Source organism: Amblyraja radiata, chromosome 13, assembly GCF_010909765.2.
Source record: "Amblyraja radiata isolate CabotCenter1 chromosome 13, sAmbRad1.1.pri, whole genome shotgun sequence".
Classification (NCBI taxonomy): domain Eukaryota; kingdom Metazoa; phylum Chordata; class Chondrichthyes; order Rajiformes; family Rajidae; genus Amblyraja; species Amblyraja radiata.
Window position 1 is genome coordinate 18133496 of NC_045968.1, and position 27157 is coordinate 18160652.

Genomic DNA, 27157 nt, shown 5'->3' on the forward strand with positions numbered 1-27157 from the left:
GGAAGCACAATTAATCAGAAAACTGAGATGAGTACCAAATGTATTATGGACGTCTAAAACTGGATGTACACCTGCATGAAGTACCGAATATTTACCCATTATTGATCAGGCTTCTGATCATTTTTGGGAGCAGCTTCCCAATTGGAAGAATAAAGTGAAATGAGATAGGCGATCTGACCTCATAACCAAAACAGAAATAACCCAAATAAACTTTATCCTGATCTTGCAGCTCAAGGTTCTAATGGACAGTTGTGTCACCATTTTCCATTTCCACACTGTAGCCAGTTTACTTAAATACCAGCTGCAAAGAGGGTTAAGGGCCTGTCCCACTTAGGCAATTTTTTCGGCAACTGTCACAGTCATAGCAGGTCCATTTTGTTGTCTCTGTACTGTACACTAACAATGACAATTAAAGTTTAATCTGAATCTGAATCTGAGGTCGCCGAAAATGCGGCGACTGGACCTCTCCTACGGCAATGTCTATGACAAGCTACAACAACCTACCACCTAGTCGACGTCAGGCTACGGCAAGCTACCGACAACCGGCGACCCATTAGGACATCCACCTATGACCACACCTACAACAACCTACGACCACACAGGCGACAACCAAATTCAACCTGCGTCCACCCGCGACAAGCTACGACCCTGTCGGCGACAACTGAAGAAAATTCAGTCGGCAGTACCTGTCGCCGGTTGACATAGGTAGTCGCCAATGGAATTCACCGAAGTCAGCACCCGGCGACAACCAACGTCACCTGGCAACAACCTACGACAGCACCTCCGACAGGAGAAGACAAGCTACGTCAAGCCCACAGCAGCTGAAAAGTTTTGAACATTTCAAAATCAAGCGGCGACCAGAAAAACGTTACGACTCTTTAGGCGACTTGAGGAGACAACTCACTACCATACAGGCGTCATCCCGCGACCATGTGGCGACAGACTAATCGCCTGTAGTCGCCAAAAAATCGCATAAACGGGACAGGGGCTTTAGTGGCCCGATATGCATGTAAAGACCATTGATGGTTTGCCATGTGTGCACTGATGTGGATAGTTGCACCACAGGAGACTGTGGCCGTGTTGTGTCCTGGTTCGCGGCAACAACACACTCTCAATGTTTGAGAAGAAAAGGAACGTTAGCAATTTGGCAAACCCACAAACAGGTAAGAAAGTGTTTTTTAATTGGTTTGTACACAAACATGTTCTGATTACAGTGTCGGCGCACGATTACCCAGGACTGTTCATTAAGCAGTAAGTTATAACTCCATGTAGACTTTCCCCAATCTACCCACAGATGTGCTTGGGGAACAAAGGCCATGGTTAATTTAACCCCGATGTCAGACTTCTCCGAGGAGGATGATCCCGAGATATGTAAAGAGGTTCACATTGTGCAGGTCTAGTTGTGAACCCTTGTAGAAGAGTAGACTGGCGCGGGGGAGAGTGGCGCGGGGGAGAGTGGCGCCGGGGAGAGTGGCGCAGGGGAGAGTGGCGCAGGGGAGAGTGGCGCAGGGGGAGAGTGGCGCGGGGGAGAGTGGCGCGGGGGAGAGTGGCGCAGGGGGAGAGTGGCGCAGGGGGAGAGTGGCGCAGGGAGACAGTGGCGCAGGGGGAGAGTGGCGCAGGGGGAGAGTGGCGCAGGGGGAGAGTGGCGCAGGGGGAGAGTGGCGCAGGGGGAGAGTGGCGCAGGGGGAGAGTGGCGCGGGGGAGAGTGGCGCGGGGGAGAGTGACCGCGGGGGAGAGTGGCGCTGGGGGAGAGTGGCGCATGGGAGAGTGGCGCAGGGGGAGAGTGGCGCAGGGAGAGAGTGGCGCAGGGAGAGAGTGGCGCAGGGGGAGAGTGGCGCAGGGGGAGAGTGGCGCGGGGGAGAGTGGCGCGGGGGAGAGTGGCGCGGGGGAGAGTGGCGCGGGGGAGAGTGGCGCGGGGGAGAGTGGCGCGGGGGAGAGTGGCGCGGGGGAGAGTGGCGCGGGGGAGAGTGGCGCTGGGAGAGAGTGGCGCAGGGGGAGAGTGGCGCAGGGGGAGAGTGGCGCAGGGGGAGAGTGGCGCAGGGGGAGAGTGGCGCAGGGGGAGAGTGGCGCAGGGGGAGAGTGGCGCAGGGGGAGAGTGGCGCGGGGGAGAGTGGCGCGGGGGAGAGTGGCGCGGGGGAGAGTGGCGCGGGGGAGAGTGGCGCGGGGGAGAGTGGCGCAGGGGGAGAGTGGCGCAGGGGGAGAGTGGCGCAGGGGAGAGTGGCGCAGGGGAGAGTGGCGCAGGGGGAGAGTGGCGCAGGGGGAGAGTGGCGCAGGGGAGAGTGGCGCAGGGAGAGAGTGGCGCAGGGGAGAGTGGCGCAGGGGGAGAGTGGCGCGGGGGAGAGTGGCGCGGGGGAGAGTGGCGCGGGGGAGAGTGGCGCGGGGGAGAGTGGCGCGGGGGAGAGTGGCGCGGGGGAGAGTGGCGCGGGGGAGAGTTGCGCGGGGTAGAGTAGCGCGGGGTTGAATAGCGCGGGGTAGAGTAGCGCGGGGTAGAGTAGCGCGGGGTAGAGTAGCGCAGGGTAGAGTAGCGCAGGGTAGAGTAGCGCAGGGTGGGAGGGTGGTCCTGGGTAGATGTGTGGCGCAGGGGAGAGTGGCGCAGGGTAGAGTAGCGCAGGGTAGAGGGGAGAGTGGTGCTGGGTAGATGTGTGGCGCAGGGGAGAGTGGCACAGGGGAGAGTGGCGCAGGGTAGAGGGGCGCGGGGTAGACCTTGGGCTTTCGGACATTGAATGCAAGGCCCACCTTTCATGATACATCAGGCTTGGAGATCACCTTTGAGTTTGTGCAAACACAAGTGCTGCCTGCACCTTTATTACCAAGGTTTGGTTCACTTTGATTCTGGAATGTAGGAGATAACTCGTCACTTGCATTAAGGTCGTTAACTGTCAGCTCAAGGCTGAGTCTCTGCTTACAGGAAGATGGAAGATTTTACTGACTCAGTGGATGCAGTTTCATAGTGAAATGGTTGGGAATTTGGTAAGTGTGGGAATTCAATTAAGGGGAAATGTTTCAGCTTGGTATTAAAAATACAAAAAGGGTTAAATTGAGGAAAAACAATTTAATCAGCTGCTAAATATTGGCCCCAGTGTGTTGGTACAATGCACTGCACAGGTCCAAAACCAGCATCACTGGAAGAGCTCAGGATCTAGCTCTCACACCTTGCTCTAAACAAGCTCTGCAGCACATCATTAAAGCTGAGTATTCTTTGGGTCGGGGGGTGGAGAGGCGCTCTGTCTGAGGTTAAGGTTCATAATGACATCAACGACAAATTGGAGATTACCAGGGACTTTGCAGGGATGCAGAGAGAAGTGGGACATTCTACATGAATGCCGGATTTAAGAGATTGTGCAGGTGATACCAAGACTGGTCCCCAGGTAGGTTGGACCTCAGAGTGTTGATGCAAGGCCTGAAGCAAAAGCAGGTTGGGTTGGGGTTAGTAAAGGAGGCTTGCTATGTTTTAAACTGATTTGGCAGGAGTTATGGAAATCTGAGAGTCATTGCATAAGCTGAGTTGCAAAGATGGATGTGGAAGTGATCAAGCAGAGGTTTAGTAAATAAGTCTCGAAGACAGCAGAATGTTTAGATAACAAAGGAAACAAAAATACCAGAAAACAGGTAAGGTTTGGCCGTGGTTAATTGAATATACTTTAATGTGAAGGATCTTGGAAGTAAAACCAATAAACTGAGCAGGTGTCCATAGTACCAGACCTTACTGAGAGGCAGTTTAAAGACGAGCACAAAATCACCAACAACCTGTCCTCGTCCAACCATACTCACGCTCGGCCAGGAGAGCAAACCATCACCTCAGCTTGCTCAGGTTCAGCATGTCTCCAACAATCCTGATCAACTTCTCTAGATGCACTGTAGAGAGCACCCTATAGGGGGCAGCAGTGCTGTCCAAGACCGCACACGTGACAATAAAACTCCAACGGCAGCTGAATGTGTAGGAGCTGCAGAAACTGGTTTACATGGAAGATTGAAACTGAACATTGCTGGTTAAAGAGTTTACACTCCAAAGATTGAGGTCAAATAGCATGGAAATAGGCCCTTTTGGTCTAGGTGTAATCGTACTTACAGAAATGGACAGTGGAAAAATATTTATACCATAAATATATGGTAGGAAAGATTAGGTCTCATACAAGACTGAAATGGAACCTGTGCATGGAAGTTGAATTCCTGGATAGAGTGAGATGGACAACTCCACTCCTCATGTGCTCTATGCTTTCACAAATCAAAAATAAAGACCTCTTAAAAATCAATCTTAAAGTTTAAGATATGGTTGTGAGTTTAAGATATGGTCGTGCCTTGCTGAGGATAATAACTCACTTAGAAAACAAAAACCAATGGATTTGTAGCATACGTGATTTAAAGTATCGGGATTAGTAAGGTGCTTGGAATACAGAAGAGCAACAATATACCACAAGGAATCCATGATCCTGTTAACTTGTATTTCTCAGATACTGTCAAAGTAAAGCAATAGTTTCCTGTATTTGCAACACTGATGTTAACTTTGGGCAGCTTTGACAGACGAATAATAAGCATAACAATTTATTCTGAGGTTGTCACCAAATCTCCTTAGTGTAATGCATTTTTAAAAACGTTACTAAATCATCAGTTTTAATAAAATAATGCATGATTCTGTTTTCTATCCAATCCTATAGTACATCAGTCTTATATTTCCTCCAATATAGTGATGCCTCAAAATGAAATCTTGCTTGAAGTCATTATCTTACAATCTACTTGACATAATCAGAGCATCCAGACGAGAACATTGCAGCAAAATGGAGAGATGAGAAGGGCTCTGAGGTGCTTCCTCACACAAAGCCCTGGTATCATTAACGTGTCTTTTAAGAACGTTTACAGCAGCCAGTTTAAACAAAATGCTTAGTGCATTCAAACGGAATTAATAGTTATTTGCTGTTGATTTGTTCTTCAAGGATATTATCCACACGAGCAAAAAACAATTATTGAGAGAGCCACTTAAAGAGCCTGGTTGGTCGGTTCCTGTTTATGGAAGATGGTGGTCTGTGGGGCACAGGTGTGTGTGTGTGTGGGGCACGTGTGTGTCTGGGGCACGTGTGTGTGTGTGTGGAGCACAGGTGTGGGCATGTGGGGCACAGGTGTGGGTCTGTGGGGCACGTGTGTGTGTGTGTGTGTGGGGCACAGGTGTGGGTTTGTGGGGCACAGGTGTGTGGGGCACAGGTGTGTGTGTGGGGGGGGCACAGGTGTGTGTGTGTGGGGGGCACAGGTGTGGGTGTGTGGGGCACAGGTGTGTGTGTGTGTGTGTGTGGGGGGGGGGCACAGGTGTGGGCATGTGGGGCACAGGTGTGGGTCTGTGGGGCACAGATGTGGGGCACGTGTGTGTGTGTGTGTGTGGGGCACAGGTGTGGGTTTGTGGGGCACAGGTGTGGGTGTGTGGGGCACAGGTGTGTGTGTGTGTGTGGGGGGCACAGGTGTGTGTGTGTGTGTGTGGGGCACAGGTGTGGGTGTGTGGGGCACAGGTGTGGGTGTGAAGCATCACACTGTAGGTATCTATGCTGCGTTTACGTTAAATGGAACATTACATTTACAGTTAATTTATGCATGCTTTAAACACACATTTTATACATTGCTTCGCAATGAATATTTCACATTCTTCAACATATTTAAGTAGTTGAATTTATACTAGTGACGCAAATGGTGGTTGTTTTCAGGAGATGATCATTATTGTTGCACTGAAAACATTTCTATTTGTGTTGTCGGTTTCTGAGAGGCATTGCCAATTAACCTGGAATGATCCAATTATGTTTTAATCTGTCACGAGACGCCAAGACTAGAACATTTTGTCAATTAAAACCACATTTTTATGCCACTATTTAATGACTACAGGTATTATTTTATTGTTATATTGCACAGACATAAATAGTTTATTTTATTTTGTGCTCTGACTCGAAAATTCGGTTTAAAAGGAAATTTGGTATCATGGAAATCATCCTGTTTTTATTAAAATTAACTTTTGAACTCAGTCATGCTGCTTGCATGGGGGTGGAGGTATTGCAACTTGTGGTCACTGCACGGGGGATAGAGTTATTGCAACTCGCAAAACTGTCTGCATGGGTGGATTTATTGCAACTGGTTGCTCACTGCTGCTTGATCTGCCATGTAAATACATGCATGGATCTTACATGACGTGCTCTCACACTCCACATGATGATAGAGCTCCTTGAATGTGGGGACGTTCAGCAAACATCAACGTTGGAAAAGCTGCTCAGTGATGACAGAGAGTGAGGGAACGGTGAACGAGGAGTGTGGCATAAATCAGACCCAAAGGCTGGTTGGCCCACTCCTGCTACTGTTCTCCTCCTCCTCCTCCTCCTCCTCCTCCTCCATATACCTGAACATTGAACACACATTCAAATGCTTCAAGATAACTTCAGCCAGAGAACATATGATCTAGGTATGATGACAAGCCACTAATCAGATCGTTCCAGATCCTTGCATCGATGCGTGATAACGTGTCACTTTTGCATCAAATGCAGAATTCTTAAAGGCCATTCTCACGTTACGAGCTGACACAAGAGGTAACCCGAGTTAAACCTCGTGGTAATAACGTACGATTAACGTACGGCATTCGTGGACACAACGTAGTGCATCGTGGCGCTAACAGCAGGTTCTCGTGTAACATGTCTACTCTTGCAAAAAATCAAACATGTTTGAAATTTTCCACGAGTCAATTTTACTCTTGTGGTTAATAATTGAAACATTTAAACTCGATTTAAGAACGTAGTGGCCCGTGCGTTTACCTTAGTGTATCGTGAGTCTACCGTGGGAACTCTTTAACTCAGCGGGCAGGCAGCAGCAGATTGTCGCTCCCTTCAGTTTCCCAGCGACAGTCACCTGCCACGCGAGAGAGATCATGCACTGTTGTAGGTCTCCTTTGCACGTCGGTGTTTCTGTCTTTCTCCACTCATTGTTGGCCCCATCTGTCACCACCCCCACCTACACCCCTCTGCTTCCCGGCCATGTGTGTGACCCCTTCCCTCCCCTCTCCAGCTCCCCGCCCATTGCACCGGCGCGGGGGCTTTGCACTGTCTTCACGTCGGCGATGCCAGCAGGTCCGTGCCAGTCACCGGAGACGTCAGGACCGATGGGACATCGACCCCAGGCCCACCAGGCCCACTGCAAGCACGGAGAACCCAGAGACCCACAGCCAACAGCAACTCCAGCCCAGCCCCGCTCCAACTCCAGAGGAACCCGGGTTGCGGATGAGGGGGCGCAGCTCGGGCTGTGGGCGAACTGCCACTTGTCGCCGTAGCGGCCCATCGGGGAGTGGATTCCTCTGGAGTTGGAGGGGGAGGGGGGTATTGTGCTGTTTGATCGCCCCCTGCTATCCCAGGGACAGGGAGACACAGCGACTTTTGAGACTGGTGGGCAATCACTTCCAAAGTTCTGCCCACACAGTCAGTACACCTCTCCTACACTTGTCTCCCGCACTAAGATCACCCCGCAGAGAATGATCCCAGCCTAACCCAAGAGCCATGTCACCCCAGACAGATTAATGACATCCCCCCCCCCCCCAACCTCTCTCCATCTCAACTCACGCCTGGGCACCAAAGCAACTCAGGAGGCGTACCTTGAGCTCCGTCTCACAACAATCTGATGTGCACATCCGTCCACATTCAAAGATTTAATCTCCCGTCTCCCCGCAGTGTGTGGACATGGCAGTAAATTCAATTAAAACATATCAAACCTGTGTGTTTCAAACAAATCATAAGTATAACTGCTCTGGCACTGGATGGTGCGCATTTTCCCTTTGTAGGTCACATCAATAGATGCGGCCGCTCTGAATTATATCTTTAAAACAAAGCCACAGGATGGAGAGGTCTTCTTTAACACTGTTGCTTATTAAAACATAACACGGTTGCTTATTAAAACAAAACTTCAATCAGGATTGGCTCAAGAGTAACTCGGGAGACGAACTGGGAACATCACAGAAATGACAAGTAAACGGGAAACTGCCGTCTACCCGTGGGAACTCGGTTAACCTCTTGATCTTTTACTTGTTATATCGTGCTCAACCACGACCCCTTCACTCGGGTTACCTCTTGCGTCGGCTCGTAACGTGAGAATGGCCTATTAGGCTGTGTTTTGGGATGAAAGATGCCTTCTGTTCTCTCCGGGTTAAGTGGCTGCGAAGTGGATGAAGTGCAGAATCTTCCAGAGGCAGTACAAGTCTGGCCAAAGACACAGGCAGGAGGGGAGCTGGTGCCATTTCTCTGAAGAAGTAGTATCGTTGTTACGAAGTGACTGTACTTCAAGCATTTTGTTAAGAGAAGGATGTGGCTGGATTTAGTCTTCCCCGCTCTGTCCCTTCCCACCCTGCAGTTTGCCCTCCCAGACTTGTGGTTTAAACTGACCATCTCCTGTCCCCCACACCTGCGCTCAGTGTTTGAGTTCCCAGGATATTACCATGGAGTGGAGTTCATCTTGGTCACCGGGCAATTACCCATGAGTGTCCCGACATTCACACGATGGTGGAAGCTGCCCTTGTGTGGGTGTAACACGCACATACCTGGACACACCTGTTGTCTCCCGTGCCCATATCTGGGGCCATCTCTGACTGGACACCCGACTACACAATATCACTGCCAATCACCTGTACTCTCGTTCCTGATTCCTTTGTCACTGTAAACAATCTTTATCCATTCTGCCCAGACAACTTTAAATACCATTCTTTACAGGTCCCTTCACACCTCCTTTGTTCCAAATGAGAACTGTAACTTCTCTACACGATCTATATCAATAAAGTTCTCACCGGCTGGTGCTGACAATGGCTGCCACGGTGTACTGCTCCTTGCTGTTTTGTATGTGTTTGTTCATGAGAGAGGTACTCTTAAACATCAGACATCTGGTACCTCCAAACATCGTTCCAGATTTCTCTCACTCGCTGGATTATTTGGACATACTCGTCGGCAGAGCTGTGGCTGCGTTCAAGGTCTTGAGACAGAGGAGGACCCGGGGGAAGCGCTCTGGAGTACTTGCCCGACTCCGACGACGTGGATCAGGCACACCACTCCCAAGCATATTCCTGGGAAATGTACGTTCTCACAACAACAAAGTGGATGAACTTCAACTCCTGTGCCAAACAAACAAGGACTTCTCTCAAGCCGCTGCCCTGTGCTTCACCGAGACCTGGCTGTGTGAGTCGACTCCGGACAATGCGCTGCAACTGTCAGAGCGGACCGCGAAGCGGAGGCAGCGGGAAAATCAAGAGGCGGTGGATGGAATACTAACCAGGGCTGGTGCAGCTACATCTCGGTAAGCATGCAGGTACAGCAGGCAGTGGAGAAAGCTAATGGCATGTTGGCCCTCATAACAAGAGGAGTTGAGTATAGGAGCAAAGAGGTCCTTCTGCAGTTGTACAGGGCCTTAGTGAGACCACACCTGAAGTAATGTGTGAAGTTTTGGTCAATTTGAGAAAGGACATTCTTGCTATTGAGGGAGTGCAGTGTAGGTTCATGAGCATAGATTCCAGAACCAGGGCCACAGTTTAAGAATTATGGGTAGGCCATTTAGAAAGTAGATGAGGAAAAACCTTTTCACCCAGACAGTTATGAATCTGTGGAATTCTCTGCCTCAGAAGGCAGTAGAGGCCGGTTCTCTGGATACTTTCAAGAGAGAGTTAGATAGGGCTCTTAAAGATAGCGGAGTCAGGGGATATGGGGAAAAGGCAGGAGCGGGGTACTGATTGTGGATGATCAGCCATGATCATATTGAATGGCGGTGCTGGCTCGAAGGGCTGAATGATCTACTCCTACACCTTTTGTTTATTGTACTGTCTGACTTCTGTTCTCCCAATCTAGAATCCTAGATTTATAAACAGCAAACCCTTTTATTCTCCAAGGTAATTTACCTCTTTTATTCTTGCTGGAGTTTACAACCGCCCCCCCACTTCCCAAGCCTGCGTACGTGAGGCGCAAGCGCAACTCGCTGATCAGGTAGTGAGGGTAGAGAGTGAATTCCATAGTCCTTGTTTTGGGGGACTTTAACAAGGCTAACCTCAGCCGAGACCTTCCAAAGTACAGACTTCATGTTACTTGCCCCACCAGAGGGGAGAGAACACTCGATCACTGTTACACTTCAATCAAGAACGCAAGGGAGACAAAAATGCTGGAGAAGCTCAGCGTGTGAGGCAGCATCTATGGAGCGAAGGAATAGGTGACGTTTCGGGTCGAGACGCTTCTTCAGACTGATGTGGGGGTGGGAAGTAGAAAGGAAGAGCTGGGAAAGGGAGGGGAAGGAGGGAGAAAGCAAGGACTATCTGAAATTGGGAAAGTCAATGTTCATATCGCTAGGGTGTAAACTACCCGAGCAAAATATGAGGTGCTGCTCCTCCAATTTGCGGTGGGACTCACTCTGGCCATGGAGGAGGCCCAGGACAGAAATATATAAAATTATAAAAGGACTGGACAAGCTAGATGCAGGAAAAATGTTCCCAATGTTGGGCGAGTCCAGAACCAGGGGCCACAGTCTTAGAATAAAGGGGAGGCCATTTAAGACTGAGGTGAGAAAAAACTTTTTCACCCAGAGAGTAGTGAATTTGTGGGCAGTGGAGGCCAAATCACTGGATGGATTCAAGAGAGAGTTAGATAGAGCTCTAGGGGCTAGTGGAATCAAGCGATATGGGGAGAAGGCAGGCACAGGTAATTGATTGGGAACGATCAGCCATGATCGCAATGAATGGCGGTGCTGGCTCGAAGGGCCGAATGGCCTCCTCCTGCACCTATTTTCTATGTTTCTATGTCTCCACCTATATTCTTTTTTTGTCCTACCCCCTCCCCTGACATCAGTCTGAAGAAGGGTCTCGACCCGAAACGTCGGCGATTCCTTCTCTCCATAGATGCTGCCTCACCCGCTGAGTTTCTCCAGCATTTTGTGTCTACCTTCTCCACAGATGCTGCCTGACTCGCTGAGTTACTCCAGGACTCTGTGAAACATCACCTATCCATGTTCTACACAGATGCTGAGCTGCTGAGGTACTCCAGCACTCTGTGTCTTTTTTATTCTCTGTGATTCTATGACTTCCTTGTGCTTTACAATTCTAGTTACTCACAAACTACAGCATACTACCAGATCTCACTTGTTGCCCACTCATTTATACTGCCTTTTCTCATCTGTCCAATAACATAATACACTCTAATCTCTCAGCGTTAAGTTTTATGTCCTACCCAATCACTCATCCCATTGGCTGGTGTGGATCTCTCTGTAATCAATTACTATCCTCATAATTTACGACACCTGCAACATTTGACACGTGCAAATTTGCAAGTTGAACTCCAGCCAAATCATTAATACGTTTAAGAACAGCACTTGTCCTTGTGGAACTCAATTATACATTCCCCTCCCCTCTGAAGAAAATCCTTTCAGTATTTGAGCTCTGTTACAAAGGCCATGTTCTCTCCACACCTCTCCAGCCCCTGCATCCCATGGCCTCATTCTTGTGACAAGCCTAATGTGTGGCATCTTATTAAATGCCTTCGGGACTCCATATAAACTGTATTTCCCTCTGTGGTGCCTTTGTACAAGTCCACGCCGGCAGTTCCTGACCATTCCACATTTGCCCAAGTGATTTCCAATTCTGTCCCTATTATTTCTGGAACCTTCCCTACTGCCAACATTAAACTGACCAATTGTGTCCTCCGGACATCATTGTAACAACTGAAGGGCTTAGATAAGAAAATACAAGTTCTTCCTATTTATCACAAGCGTCAATAACAAGGGACAGGCTTTAAGTAATTAGTATAAAGATAAGAAGGCAATTCAAATGTTTCTGCCACAGAGGATGCCAGGGGTTTGGAACACACTGGCTGTGAGGCAGAAACTCCAGCGTGTTTAAAGAGCACATGGGTGCAGTGGAGCACGTGGACACGGACACGGACCCTAGTGCGCGGGCACGGACCCCAGCATGCGGGCACGGGCCCCAGCGCGTGGGCACGGGCCCCAGCGCGCGGACACGGGCCCCAGCGCGCGGACACGGGCACCAGCACACGGACACGGGTGCCAGCGCACGGACACGGACACGGACGCCAGCACACAGACACGGACGCCAGCACACAGACACAGACGCCAGCACACGGACACGGAGCGACCAAGCGGGGGGGCGCGCCCTCCCCCCCTCCCATTGGAACGGAGGATTTGCATTTTTCAGCTTGAAATTGTCAAATCTCGTGCATACTGTAGCGAGTCTTTTAACTGCCACTTGAATGCAATATTTATGCTTTAAATTGGATTAGCTATGATTAAGGTTAAGCTAAATTACATTCCTAATTAAATTCCGCAGTCGAGCCGGGCTCTGAGCAACAGGTGCAGCACATGAATGATCTTAGTATATTCATGTATGGAAATCAGATTATAATCAAACACTTGGCCCATGTTGACTAACCTGGCTCTCACTGCACACCTGGTACTACTCCTGACCCTGACTCCAGTTTCATACCTTCTTTCATTCCTGACCCTGAGTCCAGCCGTACACCTGCCCCCCCATTCTACCCTGATCATAGCTACCTACCTGCTTAGGTTCCCAGTGCTGAACACTCCCATTGTCCCAGCTTTGACTGCACACCTAGTACTATTCCAGACCTTGACTGGATGCACTTGGCCTTGCTCCTAACACCTCTGCACTGACAATATATCTGGCCCATACATAAAGTCATTTATCTGACCCCCCTGGACTTAGCCTTTTACATTCAAGTCCACAGGTGCTTATCTAATGCGGTAATCTTTTATGGGGCACTTCACAGACCAAATTTTGTATAATAAAATTTGCTACATCCTTGTTGGCTTCCTTGTTATCTAACATGCTAGTTACTTTGTCAAATAAGTCATCAATTGGTTGAACACAATTTCTCATCCATAAAATTATACTCACTCAGCTGTATAAGTATTCTGTTACCATTTCCTTCATTTTCCTAACAAACTGTCCTGAAGTCATTTTCACCCCCAATATTTTCAGTATTTTGCTGTCTTCCTCTCAGCTGGGACTTTTCCAAAATGCAAAGTCCAATAACTATATATTTAAGCAATATTATTCTATTAAATGTGATCTTGAGAGTACATAATCTTTTCTGTGGTATTCATAACACAACAATGATAAAAAATATATTTGTTTTGATTACATGCAACAGGCTACAGGAATGTGGAGCCTGGGTCTGACCTGAAGCATCAGCTTCGTTACAACTCTTCTGCATTTATGTAGCTTCATCAATCTGTCTCCTCTTTGATCTCTGACAGAACTAGAATGTTCCTTCACTTATGACTGAACAACATCAGTTTGTTATTGAAAAAGGACTGAGGTAATGATTGATGTGCCTAGCCATGAGATTAGATTGCAATGAGATAGCTGGCACTGTACCTTATGGATGTTCAGCCACCGTCGCTTGCAATTTATCCTATTGTGCACAGTGGTAACACCTAATAATATGTGAAAAACAGACTGGGTTTGCTGGTTACTGATGCCACAATGTTCATGAATGCACGCTTGTGACAAATAGATTGGCAAGTATGAGAATAAGCAAGTTATATTTTTCAACCCTGTGTTTCATCTCTGTGGTAGCCCACGGAAGACGTACTGATTCACCACTGAGGGAATGCGTAGGTGACAATAAACAATTCTTTGCTATCCACGTCAACCAGAAGCTTTGAGACCACAAAACCCAGACAATATTAGTGATTCCCAGGATTATTCCCATCTGACAATAAATAACTAGCCAATTTCAGTGACTATCTTGCCTTTGGGACAGTCACATCTGGAGGTGCTGAATAGTCGTGGCCATTGATGAGCTGTGAGTCTGTGATTACAACTGTCAGGTTGATGCACGACTGATGGGTGATAACATTATCCAGCAGCAAACAGATGTGAATGTGACACTTCCTGAGGTCAGCTGGTCCCATCCCCTTCTCAATAATCTGTCCAGTTTTATTTTTCTTTAAAGTGCTTTAATGCAGCAGCTTACTGGACTGTGCCAGAAGCCAGTTAGCAAACCAGATGTTTTTAAAAAAAATACTGAGTGCTTCATTGAATAATTAGTAATTTATTGAATAAAACAAATTCTAAAGCTGCTGTAATCAGATCTGAATTTGTATTCACCAAATTATAAGTCCAGAACTTTGAATTCAAAGTCCAATAATCACATCATACCTATTTTCCAGAGTTCAAATCAGATACACCACAAAAACAGGCCATTCGGCCCACCAAGTCCATTCCAACTTTATTGCCCATGTACACTAATTCCATTTGCCTGCATCCGTTTTGGACCTTCCTATGCCTTGCCTAATCTAGGGCCCAAAATAAATGCTTCAAAAATACAATATTATTGCACATTAATATTAAATTATGACATTCAAATAATCTCCCGTTTCCAAACGCACTTCACCCCAGGGTTCTATTTGGCCCTTGTGTCCAACCTCACAGGCTACGAATGCAAATCCAAGTAAGCACCAGGTCCAGAGTGCAGGCAACACCAACACTATGCTCATAACTAAAGGTGCACAAGAAATCCATGAAATAAATGAAATTTGGATTTGGAAAACAAACATTAATGTTGAAAGAATTTTTAAACAGTGAACAAAATAAGGAAAAATACAATAATTTGAGGCAATTCAAGAACAGGTGCATTAAATTTGTGGAATAGAGTTGGTTAGAAAGATAGGGGATAGTCACAAAATGCTGGGGCAACTTAGCTGGACAGGAAGCATCTCTGGAGGGAAGGAATAGACAATAGAAAATAGACAATAGATAATAGGTGCAGGAGTAGGCCATTCGGCCCTTTGAGCCAGCACCGCCATTCAATGTGATCATTGCTGATTATCCCCAATCAGTTACCCCTTTCCTGCCTTCTCCTCATATTCCCTGACTCCGCTATCTTTAAGAGCACTATCTAACTCTCTCTTGAAAGCATCCAGAGAACCGGCCTCCACCGTCTTCTGAAGCAGAGAATTCCACAGACTCACAACTCTCTGGGTGAAAACTTTTTTCCTCATCTCTGTTCTAAATAGCCTACCCCTCATTCTTAAACTGTGGTCCCTGGTTCTGGACTCCCCCAACATCGGGAACATGTTTCCTGCCTCTAGCGTGTCCAAACCCTTAATAATCTTAAATCTTTCAATAAGATCCCCTCTCGTCCTTCTAAATTCCAGAGTGTACAAGCCCAGCCGCTCCATTTTATTAACATATGACAGTCCCGCCATCCCTGAATTAACCTTGTGAACCTACCCTGCACTCCCTCAATAGCAAGAATGTCCTTCCTCAAAATTGGAAACTAAAACTGCACACAATACTCCAGATGTGGTCTCATGAAGGCGAGAAGGAGAGAAGAAAGATAACCAGCCAAACCTCTTATTTTAAATTCAAGTAAAAAATGGATCAAAGCAAAAATATAGATTTTTCAAAAACAACGTGTAGCTGGAATGGATGCTGTTTCATATATTAAAAGTGATGCTATTTCACATTTCCAGGCTTCAAAGCTGAGAAGAATTTGCAAGTCAAGAGCAGAAACAGGAGTTTTGGAAATGAACGGCAGGAAGCAGCGGAGGAGAGAGATAAAACAGCTGTTGTATAAACCCTCAACAACCCAAGGTTGTCTCAGGGTCAGCGTCTGATCGAACACGGTTAAAACTACAACAAATCTTATAAATCGAAAAGCAGTGAAGTCTGAATATGTATGACAGCAACATGCCGAAAATGGATTAAGCAAAATACTTCTTCTCCAAACCACCCTTCCATAAGCTAGGGTACTTTGAAAATTCACCTCTATCCCATTGCGGACATTGGACTTTGTCTCTGGAACTATTGCGCGACAATGCTGAGAACTATATTCTGCACTCTGTATCTTCCCCTTTGCCCTACCTATTGTACTTGAGTTTGATTTGCTTGTATTTATGTATCATATTATCCGATCTGATTGGATAGCATGGAAAACAAGTCTGAAGAAGGGTCTTGACCCGAAACATCACCCATTCAGGGCTCGAAATTAACGGTTGCCCGGAAGCCAATGCCCACCTAAAGCCCTGCCGGGCAACCTAAAAGCCATGTCATTTTGCCCGGCTTGGCAAGTGAAGAAAAGCTTGACTGATGTGGACAGTGACGACCTGATGCAAACTGTGCCGGCGTTTCTCAGAGAGCTCCTGCCTTATCATAGACACAGAAATAGAAAATAGGTGCAGGAGTAGGCGATTCGGCCTTTCGAGCCTGCAACGCCATTCAATATGATCATGGCTGATCATCCAACTCAGTATCCTGTACCTGCCTTCTCTCCATACCCCCTGATCCTTTTAGCCACAAGGGCCACATCTAACTCCCTCTTAAATATAGCCAATGAACTGGCCTCAACTACCTTCTGTGGCAGAGAATTCCACAGATTCCACTGTGTGAAAAATGTTTTTCTCATCTCGGTCCTAAAAGACTTCCCCCTTATCCTTAAACTGTGACCCCTTGTTCTGGTCATCCACAACATTGGGAGCAATCTTCCTGCATCTAGCCTGTCCAACCCCCTAAGAATTTTGTAAGTTTCTATAAGATCCCCCCTCAATCTTCTAAATTCTAGCGAGTACAAGCCGAGTCTATCCAGTCTTTCTTCATATGAAAGTCCTGACATCCCAGGAATCAGTCTGGTGAATCTTCTCTGTACTCCCTCTATGGCAAGAATGTCTTTCCTCAGATTAGGAGACCAAAACAGTACGCAATACTCCAGGTGTGGTCTCACCAAGGCCCTGTACAACTGCAGTAGAACCTCCCTGCTCCTATACTAAATCCTTTTGCTATGAATGCTAACATACCATTCGCTTTCTTCACTGCCTGCTGCACCTGCATGCCTACTTTCAATGACTGGTGTACCATAACACCCAGGTCTCGTTGCATCTCCCCTTTTCCTAATCGGCCACCATTCAGACAATAGTCTACTTTCCTGTTCTTGCCACCAAAGTGGATAACCTCACATTTATCCACATTATACTGCAACTGCCCCCCAGCTTCGTGTCATTCGCAAACTTGGAGATGTTGCATTCAATTCCCTTGTCCAAATCATTAATATATATTGTAAATAGCTGGGGTCCCAGCACTGAGCCTTGCGGTACCCCACTAGTCACTGCCTGCCATTGTGAAAAGGACCCATTTACTCCTACTCTTTGCTTCCTGTCTGCCAGCCAGTTCTCCATCCACATCAATACTGAACCCCCAATACCGTGTGCTTTAAGTTTGCATACTAATCTCTTATGTGGGACCTTGTCGAAAGCCTTCTGAAAGCCCAGATATAACACATCCACTGGTTCTCCCTTATCCACTCTACTAGTTACATCCTCGAAAAATTCTATAAGATTCGTCAGACATGATTTACCTTTCATAAATCCATGCTGACTTTGTCCAATGATTTCACCACTTTCCAAATGTGCTGCTATCCCATCTTTAATAACTGATTCTAGCAGTTTCCCCACTACCGACGTTAGACTAACTGGTCTGTAATTCCCCGTTTTCTCTCTCCCTCCCTTTTTAAAAAGTGGGGTTACATTAGCTACCCTCCAATCCTCAGGAACTACTCCAGAATCTAAAGAGTTTTGAAAAATTATCACTAATGCATCCACTATTTCTGGGGCTACTTCCTTAAGTATTCTGGGATGCAGCCTATCTGGCCCTGGGGATTTATCGGCCTTTAATCCATTCAATTTACCTAACACCACTTCCCGACTAACCTGGATTTCTCTCAGTTCCTCCATCTCATTTGACACCCGGTCCCCTGCTGTTTCGGCAGATTATTTATGTCTTCCTTAGTGAAGACAGAACCAAAGTAGTTATTCAATTAGTCTGCCATGTCCTTGCTCCCCATGATCAATTCACCTGTTTCTGACTGCAAGGCACCTACATTTGTTTTAACTAATCTTTTTCTCTTCACATATCTATAAAAACTTTTGCAGTCAATTTTTATGTTCCCTGCCAGTTTTCTTTCATAATCTATTTTCCCTTTCCTAATTAAGTCCTTTGTCCTCCTCTGCTGGACTCTGAATTTCTCCCAGTCCTCTGGTAGGCTGCTTTTTCTGGCTAATTTGCATGCTTCATCTTTTGTTTTGATACTATCCCTGATTACCCTTGTTGCACTATCTTCCCTGATTTATTATTTTGCCAAACTGGGACGAACAATTGTCGTAGTTCATCCATGCAGCCTTTAAATGCCTTCCATTGCATATCCACCGTCAACCCTTTAAGAATCAATTGCCAGTCTATCTTGGCCAATTCACATCTCATACCCTCAAAGTTACCTTTCTTTAAGTTCAGAACCCTTGTTTCTGAATTAACAATGTCACTCTCCATCCTAATGAAGAACTCAACCATATTATGGTCACTCTTGCCCAAGGGGCCAAGCACAACAAGACTGCTAACTAACCCTTCCTCATTACTCAATACCCAGTCTACATAGATGCTGCTGCACCCGCTGAGTTTCCCCAGCAATTTTGTGTACCCAGTCTAGAATAGCCTGCTCTCTCGTTGGTTCCTCTACATGTTGGTTCAGAAAACTATCCCGCATTCATTCCAAGAAATCCTCTTCCTCAGCACCCCTGCCAATTTGATTCACCCAATCTATATGCAGATTGAAGTCACCCATTATAACTGTTTTACCTTTGTTGCACGCATTTCTAATTTCCTGTTTGATGCCATCCCCAACTCCACTACTACTGTTAGGTGGCCTGTACACAACTCCCACTAGCGTTTTTTGCCCCTTAGTGTTTCGCAGCTCTACCCATATCGATTCCACATCCTCCAAGCTAATGTCCTTCCTTTCTATTGCGTTAATCTCCTCTCTAACCGGCAACTCTACCCCACCTCCTTTTCCTTTCTGTCTATCCCTCCTGAATATTGAATATCCCTGGATGTTCAGCTCCCAGCCTTGGTCACCCTGGAGCCATGTCTCCGTGATCTGAATTATATCATAGTCATTAATAACTATCCTTGCTTCCTGCCTTGCCCTGTGGAGTTGCTGCTTGTTTGTGAATCAGTGACTCGGGCAGCGGATTGCCGCTCGACACCGCTGCAAATTGTTCTGTTGCTGTCGTTCCCTTAAAGGGCTTGTGATTTTTTTCGGTGACTGCGGATCGTCAGTGACGGTTTTACAGGCGTCAGTCACTGACGCTCCACAGCCGCCAAAAAAAAAAAAATCGCAAAATGGGACAGGCCCTTTAAGGGAACAACAGCAACAGAACAATTTGCAGCGGTGTCGAACACTTGAGCCCTTTCTTCCCTTCCCCCCTCTTCCTCCCTTCATCCTGCTCCACTTCTTCCCCTTCTCCACTCCTCTCACATCCCCCATCTTCCCCTCTCCCTCCCTTCTCCAACCCTCTCCCACTTTCCCCGAAGCGCCCCATTTGTGGACCCAGCCTGAGACCAGTGATCCACCGCACACTATCCCACACACGCTAGGGACAATTTATACAAACCTCTGGAGTGCGGGAGGTAACCCTAACCCTAACTCTCGGTTGATAGGCTTGGTATTTATAAATTGTCCCGAGCGTGTGTGGGATAGTGTGCGAGGGATAGCTGGTCGGTGCGGACTTGGTGGGCTGAAAGGCACTGTATCTCCAAACTAAATGTGACACAGGGGCCCCAGGGGTTGGACTCGGACCCCCAATATTCTGCATGGGAACTAAGCTTTTGGTCACGAGTTGTCCCAGAGGCAGATCTCTCTTCCAATGGTCTCTCCAAACTCTAGAGACAGCTGCTTTTCAACTGGATACAGGCAATGTTGTCAATGTACCAGTGCCACCCACCTACTCCGGGCACTGAGTCTAAATACCCACCACCCATTTTGAAGCAAGGCGAGGGGGTGGGGTTGGAGGTGGGGGGTGTTGTTCCCAATGTCTGCATTTATCCAATAGTCAATGTTACTAAAAAAGATGATGTGGAGTAGACTTTGTGCAGCACTATTAGTGGGATCTAGCTGTCACAGGCTGGGTCCACAAATGGGGGCATCGGGGAAAGTGGGAGGGGGTTGGAAAATGGGAGAAGGGAGGGAGAGGGGGATGTGAGGGGAGGGGGGGTTTGTAGAAGGGGGAGAAGAGTAGAGCGGGGAGGAGGTAGAGGGGGGAAGGGAAGAAGGGGAGAGACGGGAATGGAAAAGGGTGGGGGGGAGTGGAGAAGGAGGGATGAGGGTGGGAGGGGGTAGAGGGGAGAGGGGAGTTCAGTCTACACTCACTGAATCCATCCCTGTGAAAAGTGAGAGACGGTGATTTGGATCTGGAAGCGGACCAATACAAAATAAAACTGAACGATTCAAACATCTTTTCATTTGCACAATTGATTTTATTGTATAAATGTTAAAATATGTTTAAAATCCATGCATTGAAGGAAGAATATTTTACAGTCCGTCTGTGGTCCCTAACCCCAACCCCGCAGGACAGCATACGTCCGTGTGTGACAAGGCGTACAACATGATGAGATACCCAAATGTCACCCCTGGATTTTGAACATTCCAAAATCCTGGGGCGACAGGGAGACACCGCGCGTCACCACATGCGTCACGATCCGACTATTACGCGACAACCTCTTTTCAGGCTGTTGCCGAAAATGTCGCCCAAGTCGGACGGGCCCTTAAATCCCTCATCCCACGGGAGGGGGAGAGAAACTGCAAAGCCACCTGCCCGTGTTTGGTCCATATTCCTCCAAACCTGTCCTATCCATGTACCTGTATCTGTCCCTGTCTTTCTATCTGTCTCTGTCTCCATCTCTGTCTATCTCTGTCTCTCTCTGTCTGTGTCTCTGTCTCTCACTTACCATTCCTCCCCCACTTTTTCATCAGAAACACACCCTGAAATTTGGGCATTGAAGCTCCCCCTAATGCTCCAATGCAGTGCCAAGTAACAGCCATGTTGCTGAAAGGGCTGTTGTGATACAGCATGGTGTTCCTGAAGTCCCACACCAGAAGAGCTGCCCAACATCTGCACTCTCCTTCACCTCATCCTTACCAAACAGGCAAGTTCAGCTGAGGCTGAGCGAGGCTTCAGCCGGCTGAAGCCCACCATCAGAAGTTCCCTCCAGGTCGACCAGATGATAGACCAGCTCCTCACCATGCTGCAAGCCAGTAACATCAAGGACCTTGATCTCCAGCCAGCCATCAACTTGTGGCATACAGGAGGGATGAGGGCAAGGAGTCCTGACACGGGAGAAGACCCAGCTGCAGCATGTGCCTCGGGACCTTGCCCTGACAGTGAGAAGTCTGATGAGGATGCTCTACTCGAGAGCGACTCAGATGACAATTAAAGTGACTTTTACATGTATTTGAACAGCTCTGTCTTTACTTTGCTTTTCAGGAGATGGTTTAAATATCAAGCAGAAAAGTTACACGTTCTCACAAATATAATGTTTCTGTTCATTTCAAGTTGATATCCCCCGCAAAAAATAAATAAATAAATAACCACTTCAGCCATTTTTATTGCCCTTCCGGGCAATCTCACTTGCCAAGTTCCATGATTGATTCAATATAGTAGCCTACTTCCATGACTCATCTTCTTAGTGGGCACAGAGTAAAAGAGGTACTATGTACATTCAAAAGTATGGTATCGGTCTGGTCAGGTAATAATAATACAGTAACAAGTATGTTACAAGGAAAAGAAAATCAAAGTACACTTCCATTCTCTTGCTTTCTTTTAAATTACAAAATCCTAGAGCAGAAGGGATATATTATTATTATTATATATCTATTTTTCCCCTCTTGATGTTGTTACTGTGTCTACCTTCAAAGGTGTCAAACAGATCGATTCAATTCTTTATCAACTTACCTTGCTGTGACTGGGTACAACAGAGAATGATGATTGAAGATTCAAGAGGAAAAAACCCATGTCATGTCATGATAATTGTCGGTCCCTCACATCAATCTCAATTGATGCTTGCATCAATCTGTAGTGTGCATGGCTAAGCATATATGTTACCATGGTCCAGGATTTATTGACACAGGTTGATCATACGCTGACTAATCCAACCACATTTTCGTTTGGAAGTGGAAAGAAATAATAGGAATTGCATTCATTGCAACGTGTAAAAGGAGTTGAGATACTGTATTATAATTACAGAACCAGGGGCCAGTCTTAGAATAAAGGGGAGGTCATTTAAGACTGAGGTGAGAAAAAACTTTTACACCCAGAGAGTTGTGAATTTATGGAATTCCCTGCCACAATGGGCAGTGGAGGCCAAGTCACTGGATGGATTTAAGAGTGAATTAGATAGAGCTCTAGGGGCTAGTGGAGTCAAGGGATATGGGGAGAAGGCAGGCACGGGGTATTGATAGGTGACGATCCGCCATGATCACAATGAATGGCGGTGCTGGCTCGAAGGGCCGAATGACCTCCTCCTGCACCTATTTTCTATGTTTCTAATTCTGCTGCATGTCATTGTGGTATATATCATGCCTTGATTGGTGAATATGTTTAGTTTGTGACTTTATTTGAAGCAGAAATAAGATGTGATTGCTTCATTGAGCATAATTCCGACTGGTAACTACGCACTTCGTCCGAGCACATTATCGCACGCGTCATGCAAGCTGTCTTAAATGACCACATAAACTGTAATTTGGCAACCTAAAAAGCTGCCAGGGTTGTCCTGCTGGCAACAGGGAAAAAATGTTAAGTGAGAGCCCTGCCAATCCTTCTCTCCGCACCCTGAGGGAGTTCCGGGACCGCTGGGCTCCGCAGGGTGTTGAATGTATCCTCAATAAGGATTGTATCATAGTTGTATAGTAGTTTATTATGGATACATGTTTGTATTGTATTATGGTGGTGGGTTCTGGCTTGTTTTATTGTAGTGTAATATTATTTTTTAATAATCGAATAAATTTTTTAAATAAATAAATAAATGAATAAATAAAATTTTAAAATCCTTCTCTCCAGAAATGCTGCCTGACCCACTGAGTTCCTCCGGCTTTTTGTGTCTATCTATGGAAAACAAAGCTTTTCAATTTCAAAATCAGGACCTTCCCCACATCCCAACACCAGATTGTCGCTACATTACACCAGATTGTCGCTACATTACACCAGATTGTCCCCACATTACAACACCAGACTGTCCCCACATTACAACACCAGACTGTCCCCACATTATAACACCAGACTGTCCCCACATTATAACACCAGACTGTCCCCACATTACAACACCAGACTGTCCCCACATTACAACACCAGACTGTCCCCACATTACAACACCAGACTGTCCCCACATTACAACACCAGACTGTCCCCACATTACAACACCAGACTGTCCCCATGCTGCAGAGAAATTGCCAGCTATATGAAGCCCACACAGATGGACAAATCCAACAGTGTTATTCACTGCATCGTCAGTTCTTATCCAGACATTCGGAGGGGCATTAACAATGTTATCAAATGGGTATGTTCACCAAAACCCTCCACTCAATGTTGGGCTTCAGCTGAAACACCTGGCAGTGAACGGCAACCCCAGTCCTAACAATGACCAACGAGGTGAACTGCGTAAATGTGCAGAGGAAAGACCAACTACTTTATCACCAAGGCAGCAGTTGTGGCCTCAGGAAATAGGAGTGAAACCGATGCAAATCCAGCTCATAATTCTCCACTGGCTAATCGTATTGAAAGGAAGTTGGTTGAGGATGTTGGGAAGTCACAGCACATGGTCACAAATGTAAGAGTCCTTCAAGGCAGGGTCCGATACACAACGGCCTCATCGCTGACATTCCTTAATGTTGAATCTTGACCACAGATTGCACAACATTCAATTCCATTTGCAACTGTTCAGAGCATGAAGCAGTCCTTGCCACAAACAACCACACCCAAGAGACAAAAACACTAAATGCTGGAAAACCCATCAGGTCGGAACATCCTGAAGAAAGGTGGCATATCCAGAACATTGGCACTTTTTGATTCTACACACACCGCCTGATCAACTGACTTTTCCCCAAGCACTTTGTTTTTATATCGGATTCCCTGCATCTGCAGTTTGTTTCGATTCTCAACACCTGTACACCATTGGCTGGTACGTGGCAAGTTGAAACAAAGGCCACACAAGGGTCAGGCCATGTCCCTTTCCAGCTAAAACCTCTGACCACACGCCCTTTCTCAACGGCATTACTGTGGCACAGGCCCACACCAATAGCATCTGGGGAGTTAACCTTGACCAGAAATTCAACTAGAGCTGCTACTGAACATAGTGACACTTAAAATAACCCAGCACATTGTGTCCCTATAAAATAATACTATGGCTTCCTGCCCTTTGGGCTTGAACAGTGGCTCTTCATTGGTCCGTAACATCACTGCTCCTTCACCCAAGAAGGTTAGCAGCATGAATACAGTCAGTTAGTGATCAGCAAATAGAGCCATGTAGGTTTGTTAGTGGAGAGAGAGAATGCTTCACAGCTATCCAGGAATCTTAAATTTGAAAAATAAAGTTTGCATCATTTTGATTACCAGCTTTATTTAACCACAGAAATGTTCTAAATTACACAATCTATGATCAGATCGAAAACTGCAGAATTATACACGCCTGTCCAAAATGAATACTATATCTGAAACAAACATTTGTTTAAAGTGTGATCTTGTTTGAGCATGCAGTACACAGCTGGATTCAGAGTTACACTTCACTCAAACTTGCCTCCGACTGTGGAATTTCCTACCTCTGAGAATAAAGGCGGACAGTTCTGGTCTAAATCTCTCTCTCTAGATCCTTGGAAATCAGCAGAATACTTGCATCACACTCTTTTTAGCTTTCAGGCTTCCAGCATATTTTGAATTTTGCTTTTCTTTCTTTCACTTTTGCATATTAAATCTGATTCTCAGAACCTTATTTCCCATAAATTATTTTTAGTTGAGAAATATAAAAACCTCAGGACGCACTAAGTATTATTTATTGATCAGTGCCCAATTCCCTACCTGAAATTTGGTGCGGAGGCCCATTCGAGAGCTAGGCAGGCGAGATCCACGGCGGCATAGACCAGCAGAAAGAAGATGGTCACGATTCCAGCAATTGTATTCAGTTTGCCCGTAAACAACACCAGCTGTGAAAGCAACAGATATATTTTAATACCAACGTGAGTATTCACAAAATTGTGCATCCAAATAATTATCCGATGACAATAATTGTGAAAGTGTTTCCATGAAATGGCACAGACGATTTGCCTCTGGCTTATACAAGGAGACATTTTAAAAAGGTCAAGAATTCTTTTCTCAGTTGTAATCTTAATAACACACTGTGTGCCAAAGGGCATTGGGTATTAAGGCGAATGATGGAGTACTGCTGCGAGTCATTGTACATTATACAAATACATCACTGGCCACAAATTAGATTTTATATTATGGTGATGTTCAAACCACGTTTATCAACAAAGAAAAAATCCAATGAGTATCAATGCAGACACATGCAGTACTGCATGAGATGCAACCATGCTAACATTGCTCACCAACTCACTGCCAATCCCTGCACAAAACATGACCTTGATGACACGTTACATTTCCCTTTGTGAGCAACAATCGTTACCCTTTAAGTACCCGTTTGCAGCAGTAGTTTCACATCCCACCCACCCACCTTCTAATCTTCTAAAATGCTGCCTGTCCCGCTGAGTTATACCAGCTTTTTGTGTCTATCTTCCAATCTTTTTAACCTAGTTTTTAATTCCATTTGTAAACATCTTAAATGTTTATCTCTTTGACAACTCACCGACTATTGCAAGCAACTGATTATTTAATTACAGCTCATAGGATTATCTCTTGGCCTTTGTAGCTTTAATTTGAAGAGTCCCAGCATACAAATTTATAGCCAGTTCACTTCCAATAATACCCCACCTCTGAAAATTGCCCCCAGTGGTAGTATGAAAATTATGATTCTAGAGTTAGAAAGTTAACTGAGGTGGAAAATGCATTCTTCTCTCATGAGTCTCTAATGATTAGATTCAATTTTTTTCTGAAGTCAATGAGAACAACCTCCTCAGTTTCCTTCAGCACAGGACTTAATCATGGAACTGAAAAAGGGGTGTTTTCCACACTGATTGACTGTCTTCATTCCCACTACATCAAGTCTGAATTCCCTGGTGAGCTTTAGTGTGGTCAGCCGAATGATACTTGCTTTTGGTAATCCCAATATTGACAATCTCTTGAATTAGTACCTCCAAGATCCCTTCTTATTTGGATTAGAAATGGACCAGAGAATTTGTGCCTTAAAATTATGTTTATTTATTTTAGCACAGATTCCAATAACATGGACCAATTAGATCAACCAGATTCAGGAACAACTTTGTCCCCTTTGTTATCAGTCATTCCACAAGCTAGGGTACTGTCCAATTCACCTCTACCCCATTGCGGACATTGGACTTTGTCTCTGGAACTGATGCCCTACAATGCTGAGAACTATATTCTGCACTCTACCCCTTTGCTCTACCTATTGTACTTAAGTTGGGCTTGATTGCATTTATGTACAGTATGATATGATCTATTTGCATATCATGCAAAACAACGCTTTTCACTGTATCTCAGTCCATGTGACAATAATAAACCAATAATAATGGTTGATTTTTCCCCCAGCAATCTTCTGATTGCTGTTACTTTTACAAAATGAATGAAATTAGGTGATGTTTTATACTGGTCTTGATTTGTTTTATACAGAAATAGTGACTATGGCACCAATTCTTTAAAAATGATTACACAGGATTAGTTACATTATGCCAAGTGCAAAGAATGTTGAGAACTTTGACGTGATACAGTTGTTGGTGAAGACAAAGACCACCGTGGATTTTATCGTGAGAATTAACTGGGAATCAGAGGAGAGGAACTGAAGGAACTATAGCTCTATGATCTTTGGTGTCGACAACCTTCAGATGGTGTAGAAAAGCCGGTGACAGTGGTGCATGTTGAATGAGGTTAAAAGGGGCATGGTTTGGGGGGGACACCACTTTAACATGATTTTAAACTGTAGTCAAAGCGCAGAACAAAAAACAAAATAACATTTGCACAAGTATTTCCACCACTGATTTGAATGTTGCATTCTCCAACTGTCTTGGGATCTAATTGATTGAGACATTTCATGGCTGGTGGCACTCCATGCCACTGGGCAGGGTGCTATTAGAATTCATGACAGGAATAACAACTTGTGACCCTTTCCAGGGGCTTCAATTAATCAACTGGACTAGAGCTA

General features: G+C 46.0%; 1 protein-coding gene across 2 annotated transcripts in view; it reads right to left on the reverse strand.

Moving 5' to 3' along the window:
- Positions 1-27157, reverse strand: part of LOC116979668 (solute carrier family 12 member 9-like) — a 105204-nt gene that overhangs the window by 14682 nt on the left and 63365 nt on the right. For both annotated transcript variants that reach the window (XM_033031341.1, XM_033031340.1), the window contains exon 9: positions 24904-25028. In XM_033031341.1, coding sequence (XP_032887232.1) covers positions 24904-25028 — 125 coding nt within the window. The remainder of the gene's footprint in view (positions 1-24903; positions 25029-27157) is intronic.